A 9,480-nucleotide genomic window follows, 5' to 3' on the forward strand; every position below is an offset into this window, starting at 1 on the left:
CTAGCCTTCCTTTCTGCATATGCTAACATCTTCCATCATCTTTCTGCAGGTCTCCGTGCAGTGTTGGCCACATGTGCAGGCCCTGTGATTGGCAGGCTGGCCAGTGCGGCCACGCCTCCTCCCCAATGGCAGCCGGGGTGGCCCCACACCCCGAAGTGCAGAAATGTAAGCAGACTACTAGAAAAAATTAGGGGTGAACGACTTTGATGTGGGAATTATCAGGTCATACAGGTGAATCCACTAACATTTAAAAGCGTATCCAGAGTATTTTCATTGCCCTTGGATCCTTCAATCACATTACTGTACCGTCTATTAGCTTTGGATGTGCGCGGTACCAACACGTGTAGTTGGAGCCATGCATCTTCACTGAGTGAGCTAGCTGTCCGATTGCGTCTTGTACCCATGACTTCACACATGAAGTTGGCGACTAACCGAAAAAGCTGGCACTCACATGGTTTGTGTGTTAGTAACACACACACACAGCTGCATTAGCATGCTCAGCTAAACTAGGCTAACCCAACTAGCTTTCACTGGCCATCCTGTTTGACATGTCTCTATGACTGATCGGTCTGCTGGGGGAATATTTCCCCACATGAATGTTCCTTCTCACGGTCAGATTCCACGATCAACAGTAGAGAAGCTCTTTATTGGCCACCTTGACTATTCTGAAGATGGCTGAATGATGAATGACGAGGCCCTAGTGATGACACCGAGCTGGGGGGGCTATTACCAAGCCCACGCCCACTCGCCACCTCTCCACTGCAGCAACTCCAGCGTAGAACAAGGTCCAGCCCCTCTCCAGGAACCAAACTGTGGGTCGGGTTGAGCGTCTAGTCAGAATATCCCAACCACTCACAGAAGTTGGGGCTCCTTCCCCACCACAGAAGTGACATTCCATCTCCCAAGAAACAGATTTGGCCAGATTGCCCGGGCGCCTGCCCTCACCTGCCACCCAAGACACACATCAGACCCTTATGTTTGCCCCATGGGAGATCCCATGTGGTTTTCCGGGTCCCACAGGTAAAGGCCCTACCACCACGCCTGGTAGACCTCCGTCGGGCCTGGCTCTAGGGTAAGGCCCCAGTATCCCACGTCCAGGCGAGGTGCGGTCCTTCCTCTTGTGGTGGTTCTTAGTGGATCACTCTTGGTCTGACCTATCACCTACAGTAGGACCCTTTGGCCTTGGGAGACCCCCCAGTACCAGTGGCATATGGCCCTGGACAACATGGCTCATAGGAGCACTCGCCACTCAAAGTGAATAAGGTGAAGATGATAGCTTTCCTTTTCTATGGTGCACTGCTGCTTGGGAGACATCATTTAGTGTAGGAGGGAACTAATACAAGACATTGTCCTTCCTCATAGATACATGTCATATTCCCATGAGTTGGAACACCAAAACAAACGTATTATTACTTCATAACACCTTTCCACAAAACATTTTACTAGCATGCTAGAACCTCTAGCATGAAATCTATGACATAGTATATATGGAGGTGGGGTGCATGATGACACGAGTACTCTGCAGTCATCCTGAGAATGAGGATGGTGGAGACTTGAAAGGATTTTCTGATGCACACACCCACTGGCCTCCAGGGGGCAGCATCAGCTCACGGTGGTCCAGGCAAGCCTATGCAGGAGATAAACCCCTTTACCAAACTGCTAATATTGTGGTTTGTCCTCCTACAGTTTGTGTCAAGTCCGACAGTCAAGTTGATTCCAGGTAGGAAGATCTTTTCCTTCACCTTTTTCACCAATCAATGACTCCTGATTCCTGCAGGATTTGATCCCAGCAGCGTTTCCATCTTGCTAATTTAACAATGTTTTTTTGTTTGCTTTTTATGTAACATCCGTTGCATGAGAAGAACATCCATGTTTGGGAAAGAAGATATTTCTTGGTAAGTGGAGTGAATAAAGAACAAGATATGAATGTACAGTAACCCCTCCCCAACCATCCTCACTTCCCTCACATCACTCTTTCGAAAAGTCATTCATCAATAAATGATAGCTGTTGTCTGCATGAATATGGCTTATTAGTCAACAAAAGTATTAAGCTGTTGGACTTATTCTTATGTTTAAACTATGAAACTAAATGAGGTCAAATACAAATAGAAGTCAGAAGCAGCATTGTAATAGTGAATGTAGGGTTCTACATTGGCCACTAGGTGTCAGTGTTTGGTGGGACCGGCACTAGACACTCCACTAAAGGTTCCCGAACACATTGACTGTAACACTGCTCAAACAGGAGTTCTATTTATGTCCTCCATGGCTTATTTACTGTTATTATGTCTACTATATTGACTAATAACTGTACAGATTACTATAGGGGTGTTATTCACATTTAGAGGGCTCTAATGTTTAATCATAATTAGAAGGTGATTAACAGGTTTTCTATGTCTTATGTCTACTATATTGGCTAATACAAATGTGAAGTTGACTATAGGGGTGTTATTCATGTCTTGAGGGCTCTAATCATATTTAACAGGTTTTTCCTATGCCACAAGTACACAGGTATTGTGTGTATTTGTGAGTATTGAATGCTACATGGCAGGCATGTAGTCATCATGGGAGGGGGGTGGAATCAATGAACCCCCATAAACCAGGGATGAGAGTTCACACTGCTTTGTACAATTGACTAGATGATGCGGTAGAGACCACAAGCAGGGATTAGACAGACAGACAGAATACTTTATTAATCCCTTTGGGATTCCCTCAGGGAAATTGGCATCTCCATTGCTCCACATGTAGCACTATTCAAAGTAAATACATAGAATAAAGAATAAATATAAAGTATAAAAGAAAAAAATATTAGGATTAGACCCACTTAAAGGAAGTAATAATACAGTACTTCAACATATTATTCTTTTTCTTGATGTAAATGTACATCTTCATTCTCTTATTGTTATGAATTCTGTTTTCGTGAAGTTACTACTTTAGTTTCATGAGTTTATGATTTGTCAAAATGTATTTATCACTTTATTCTGATAAAATGAGCACTGTTTTCTTCAATGTACCACTTTATTCTCCTAATAATATGACTTTTTCTTCTTGAAGCTGTAAAACTTTATTCTCAGAACCTTCCCTTTTCTTCTTGGAAATGTAGGACCTTATCGTGGTAAGTTTCCAACATTGTTCTGGTGAAGTTATGATTTTATTGTGGGAATGTGGCCTCATGTAGACTAGAGTCAGCATGGTGGTACCGGTTGGTGCTATGGCAGTACTAGGAATGTAAAGGTGTATTATACAGAAACGTACAGTAGCTGGTCATATAGTAGCTGTTCTTTCCTAGAGGTCCTAAGAACATCAGGAAGACATATCATCCAACCAATGTGCCCTTGTGATACGTGATGAATGAATGAATGAATGAATCTGACATTCCTGAGCCTGGTTGAACCAGCCCATATAGTAGCAGCTGGTAGCGTCAGCACTATCATGAATGAAGCATGGAGGTGATGGAACATGTGACCTTTATGAATAAACACTGGACTGAGGGGAGAGGGGGGGCAAATGGGCCTCAAGGAGGAGCCGCACCACTCAGCGGTACCTCCATCCATCCATCCTTCCGTCCATGCTGGGCTCGGCCAGGCCGGTGGGGGCTGTGGATGAGGAGAGCAAGGTGGCGGGTCCTGTGGCTGAGAAGAAGAGGTAGGAGAGCAGGTTGGAAGAGAATGCCAGGAATTGACACGTCTCCAAGGCAACAAGCGTCGGAACGTCAGGGCGCTCGCTTGGTGTGGAAAATAACCTGAGTGAGAACAATACCAGGAAGTCAGGCTGAAAATGGATGCTGTGACCGGTTGGACATCTTTTTTTTATCTGATGTGTCAGTCATCCAATGGGTTAGCGCTTTGGGCTTTTGCAGACTTCCGTTCTTGGCACCGGAGAACAAAAAAGCCATTCCATGGTGACACTTTCTATTCTTCTATTCTATTCTTCTATGCTGTGACCAGGGGTTAACATGGGTAAACACAAAAATAATTCAAAACACCTTCAACCCATGCAAATGATGCAAGCACATCCATCATGCAACTTCTCACAACAAAATGGAAGTTGTCCAGGCTACTATGTTTTTAGCACACAAGCACGGTGTACCACCCATCACATGTTTAGCACCCAAGCACGTTGTACCACACATCATGGGTGCACTGTCCATCATGCCAGTGTGTACCCCGCCTGTCACCCAATGGCAGCTGGGATAGGCTCCAGCATACCCCCACCCTAGTGAGGATAAGCAGCATAGAGATGGATGGATGGATGTATCTCCAATCAGGGTTATGAAGGTCCATGTACCAGATGCACCTCCCACCACAGATTTCCTTTTGGTTGTAAAAGGTAGTTACTTCCTGTGTTGTGTTGTTCTAATGGGAGAGAAAAGAATAACATGTGTAGCAAGTGACTACAATGAAAAGATATAAATCCATACATAATAAAACGCATAGAGAGTAGGTGAATAAAGGAGCCAGTAGGAGTAAATGATGTCATATTCTTCATCTGGAGGAAGCAGTGGAATGGATGTGTTGTTATCGTCAAGCACAGGTGGAAGAACAATGCGTGTGTGTGCGTGTATGTGATCATACTAACAGTACCAACTGGTCGTGGAGGGAACTCCACGTCTGGAAGCTGATTGGCTGCTGCACGCCGACTTTGGGTATAAAGCCCCGCCCCCGGAGGTCCGCACGGCACAGACCGGCGAGGACGCGCAGCGGCAGCCGAGCGCTGGGCACTCCACCCGGGTAAGGAAACACCTGTGGCTGCGGGAGCGCAACAAGAGAAAATAAACAGAAATCAGCAGCAGTGTGAGTATTCATGCCAGATAGCCTCTTTGCTGCTAGCTTTGTTCATTTCACTGCTTAGTGTTATTTGTCATCCAAAGCCGAAGAAAAAAATCTCAAGCCGCGAGTTGACGCCATTATTTTGTCTTTAGCAACAGTTTTTTTTAAAGTCAAGTTTGCCATATTGTCATGTTTTAAAGAATGAAATAAAATAGAAAGAAAGCTGCTTGATTCTTAATGACGACCTAAACAAAATCTTTTTACTTTCACTGGTGTCTTTTCTAAGCACAGGCCACAATATTAGGAACAGTAACCCCCCCCCTCCAAAAAAAAAAACAGTGCCAACATCAAACAGGACTCAACCATGTTGGCTAAATGAGCCTGGTGGGCGTTGGGAGGGGTTTTGCTTGTGCATGGATGGAATTAGACGTGCAGGTCTACCTAATGTAATGCTGTGTTAAGTGCAGATCCAGCCGAGCGTCTGGGGGCCGCCATGTGGGTCCTGGATAAGATCCGGGGGTCGGTGGAGACCGGTGACAGGAAAGAGGTGGCCCCGCCCTACACCAACGTCCTCACCCCTGACAGCATCCCGGACTTTTTCATCCCGCCCAAGCTGGTCAGCTGCCCTGCGGAGCCCGAGGCCCCCGCCGTGAAGCCCAAGGAGTGCATGCAGCCGTCCACTTCAGAGCAAACCATTTGCGGTGGGAAAAAGATGGGCGCCCCAAAGAGTCCGCGTCTGGTCGCCAAGCTCGCCGGGGACACTAAGAACCTCCTGAAGGCGGCAAACCGCCACATCATCCAGATCGAGAGCGCCGATGACGTCACCGGGGACACCAACGCTGACCCCCAGTCGCAGAGCGCCATGTCTCTCCCTTACATCCCCAAGACCCAAACCTCCTACGGGTTTGCCACCTTGAAGGAAAGCCCCCACACTCGGCGTAAAGAGTCGCTGTTCCACTGTGACGCCATCAGTCCCGTCCCCTCCCCCAACAGTCAGAGGAAGACGACGAGCAAGAGCGGTGACGGCGGGAACCACCTGAACCCGGCCGACTGTAACGTCTCCCACATCAACCCCTACCGCTATTTCAGCGGTGGCGAGAGCGATACATGTTCCTCAGCCGAGTCGTCCCCCTTCAGCTCCCCCCTGCTGTCCCGCTCCGCTTCGCTGCTCAAGATCTTCACCCACGAGACGCAGGCCAAGGTGGTGAAGGCCAAGCGCACCTTCGCCCGCCACAGCTCACTCTCCACCGACGAGTGCAGCTCGGCCGAGCCCAGCCCCAGCCTCCAGCGCCGCCTGCACATCCCCTCTTTCCACTGCGCCCCACCCGCGCAGGAGCACGGCCTGCAGCAGGAGCACACCATCAACCTGCACAAGGGCGGCACCGTGAGGATCTGCGCCAACTACGACGCCGGTACATCCCGCCTGCGCATCCGAGTCCTTGCAGCCGAGAGCCTCTACGACGCACACTACGACATCAAGAGCATCAACTGCTGCGTGGCGGTCTACCTCAACCCCGGCAAGCTGCAGAAGCAAAGGAGCAACATCATCAAGAACAGTCGGAACCCCGTCTTCAACGAGGACTTCTTCTTTGATGCCATCAGCTCCGTGCACGTCAAGAATCTCTCCGTCAAGTTCAAGGTGGTCAACAAAGGCACCAGCCTCAAGAGGGACACGCTGCTGGGAGAGCGAGAGGTCCTCCTGACCAAGCTGTTGTCCGGGATCTAGACCCAGGATCTTGAGCCAGGATATAGCCCTGGACTTTGAAGACTCCTTCTGTCTGCACTTCAGGGGAGAACAGCATTGCCACCTTTCCACCAAGCAATATGCTTCACTTTGGTCCACTTTGGGCAGCCCTGATCTTACTTGAAAGGTACCATACTATAAAAAACAAAGATTTGGATTCACAAGAGATTGTTATTCATCCACCAAACAATGGACTGCACAAAGTAACCCCCACTCCTTTGGAATCCTAAAGCGGTTAGCACCACAACTGAAGGGTACTAAAGTCCCGCTGTGATAAAGGTGGGGATTAGTGGAACCACCACTTGGGTACTTTGGGTATGGTACCACTGCGGTTGTTGTCCATCCAGAAGAACAGTCAGTACCCTCACTAAGGGCTACCAAAAACATCTAATGGATTCATAAGTTAGACCTTATACGGCAACCAATGAATAGACCCCCTTAGTTGCAGGGTGGGACCAATCACGTTTGAGTAAAAAAACATAGATGCGAGCGGAAGCGTACCGCTTGGTGGAAACTTGTGCTGTTGCATGGTGGTCTTCTTGTCATGTGGTCTTGTCATGTGACGCTGATGACGTTCAAAGACGATCATGCTTTTGTTCAACGCTGTGCTTTGAAGCCACGCAACATCCTGATGTGCAAATCCTGCTTTTCATCCCAACGCCTTCATGCAGGCCGCACTGTAAGCCCCCCCCCCATTCTTTCTCTGTGTAAATAGATGTAGAATGCAAGTAATCCATGTCTTGGTACTTTGATTGGAATGGTTTTCTACATCTCCTCTCTGCTACGGATTGTATCTTATCTTATATTTCTTAACTTTATTTTACGTTACCTTCAAATGGGGCTGTCAAAAATAACATGTTCAAACTCATTGATTTCATTAATTAGATAAAAATTTGTATGGTAATTAACATACGCGCACTATGGTAAGCACCCCCCCCCCCTTCAGCTTCTGTTATGACAACAGCTCAAAGTACAGTACATTGGTGTGTCCTCGCAGAATCTGCCCTTCTTGTCTTACATTGGTGTGTCCCCGCAGAATCTGACCTGACCACGCATGCATGCATCTCGTCCTCCTCGGAACCATGCTTCCTCACAACAGCGAGATCCATTCACAGACACTCTGAAGATCACAAGATCAACTTTATTAAGCATGCGTGTGGTCTACAGACAAAGAAAACCAGCAAGTGGATGTTTTTATCGGTCACTAACGTAACTCTTAATGCACAAGTCCAATTTGATGCGTTTAAGTATCCCAGAAAATACATCTACACGCTAATCATTTTGTTGATCAAATACAACAACAAGGTGAATCATGATTCATTTCAACTATTTCACCAGAGGATAGAGGTAATGACATGAGTACTAGTACTACATGACTACTACTACGAGAAGCGAAGGATAGAGGGGGAGGAGCCACCTGTGTGGTCCAGCAAGATGTGCTGTATTCGGGCACACACTCCAAGCAGCCGCTATGACACCATGGAGGTCTCTGGGAAAGCTTTCCCACTTTTCAAATGTGCCTGCGTTCTAGGTGGCTGATTGGTCATTGTTATCATGTCATAATTCCCTGATATCGGCCTGCTAATTAAGGTGCACCACTACATATACTTTATAATGTTCTCCATCAGAATGGACTCATTTAATTGGAATCAATACTGCTGGTTTTGCTATGTCTACCTCTGCTGGTCAACTCAAATATTACACTTGTTAACTCTTCTAAGAGGCGTACTCCCCGGTCACCATCCATGCCTTGCTAGCTACCCTGTGGTATCGTACCCGTGTGGTGGCTACCCTTTTCAGTGTGTAGCAAAAAAATACTTGGGCGAAGTGCTCCGTGTGGCTCCGCCCTTGCCAGCGTACAACAACACAGTAAGGTTTTTCAGCTGCTTTCTCTGGCATGTTTCCTCTTTGAAACGCTGTGCATGAAGACGGCCTGCTTGAAGGTCTTGCGGCGAGGTCCTGATGTGATGTTTGACACCCTATTGTGTGTCCAGTGGTGCAAAAATGGCTGAGGCGTGTGAGACGGTGCATGGCACCAACACCCTCCCCCCGAGGCCTTACTTCCTACTTCATCCTCACTGAACACAACCTTAGCTACACCTTCATCTATGTGCTCCCCTGAACTGGTGTGCAGTGTGTGTGTGCATGAGATAATGCATCATTTCTAGTCCCAGTTTGGCGTGTGTGATGTGTTCAGTGAGGGTAGGATGTTTGCATGTTGAGTGTTTTTTTCAAACTAAGTGATGTTGGAGTGGGCGTATCCCCAAAAGTGATCCAAGTGAGATGACGCAAAGAACGCTGTTGATGTTCCGGCTGCTTGACTTGTTGTCATGTGACTCAGTGAAGTCCTTTCTTGTGGGGAAACAGTCCGACGGAGACGCCCGCACTGTCTGTGAGCTCAGCTAGCAGGAATCCAATAAAAGACCCCACGGTTGCCGCCAACAACGGACTCTTGTATGTTGGCCCTAACTTGTTGTCATGTCGGTGAAGAAGATGAAGAATAAAGACTTGAAGAATGTCAAACCTTTTCAGATTCATTTTATAACAAAATCATTGATTCAGTCATTTGTAGGTATTTTATGAGTAAAATATGAATTTATTGGTTAGAATTATTTTAGTCAGTTGCATATTTTATGAATACAATATTAACCTGTTGATTGATTTATTTAATAATTTGTTATTGTCATGAATTTATTGTAAAAAAAATTAATTTGAAGAATATTTTGCAAGATTGTGAAAATAATAGCTTTTTTAAAAATTCTTTTTTGATTTTTGTATTTTTTATTTGATAGCATTAAGATTTGCATTTACGTTGGTAACATTACAGTTGCTTTCTTTCAAAAGTCATTTTCAGAATATTCAGATTGTTATTTTTGCGAGGTTGCAACTTTTAAAAAGTCAAAGAGTTTTCTTAAGATTTTTGAAAAATTTATATTTTATTTACTTTTATTTGCATTAGGAATTTAATTT

The 9,480-nt window shown here is 46.2% G+C and overlaps 1 protein-coding gene across 5 annotated transcripts; it reads left to right on the plus strand.

The window, feature by feature from the left end:
- The first annotated feature begins 51 nt into the window (after positions 1-51).
- Positions 52-9,142, plus strand: LOC131130137 (C2 calcium-dependent domain-containing protein 4C). Of its 5 annotated transcripts, XM_058074338.2 has the most exons (6): positions 52-165; positions 1,687-1,720; positions 1,863-1,895; positions 3,052-3,112; positions 4,578-4,727; positions 5,229-9,142. In XM_058074338.2, the coding sequence occupies exon 6, from the start codon at positions 5,260-5,262 to the stop codon at positions 6,490-6,492; it is 1,233 nt and encodes a 410-aa protein (XP_057930321.2). In that variant the 5' UTR covers positions 52-165; positions 1,687-1,720; positions 1,863-1,895; positions 3,052-3,112; positions 4,578-4,727; positions 5,229-5,259; the 3' UTR covers positions 6,493-9,142. The 5 variants fall into 5 exon arrangements, with proteins under 5 accessions (XP_057930321.2, XP_078646396.1, XP_078646398.1 ...); XM_078790270.1 differs by lacking the exon at positions 52-165 and having other exon boundaries at positions 1,514-1,720; XM_078790272.1 differs by lacking the exons at positions 52-165; positions 1,687-1,720; positions 1,863-1,895; positions 3,052-3,112 and having other exon boundaries at positions 4,583-4,790.
- The last annotated feature ends 338 nt before the right edge of the window (positions 9,143-9,480 follow it).

Source organism: Doryrhamphus excisus, linkage group LG4, assembly GCF_037039965.1.
Source record: "Doryrhamphus excisus strain RoL-2023G ecotype Guam linkage group LG4, RoL_Dexc_Guam_v1.1, whole genome shotgun sequence".
Classification (NCBI taxonomy): Eukaryota; Metazoa; Chordata; class Actinopteri; order Syngnathiformes; family Syngnathidae; genus Doryrhamphus; species Doryrhamphus excisus.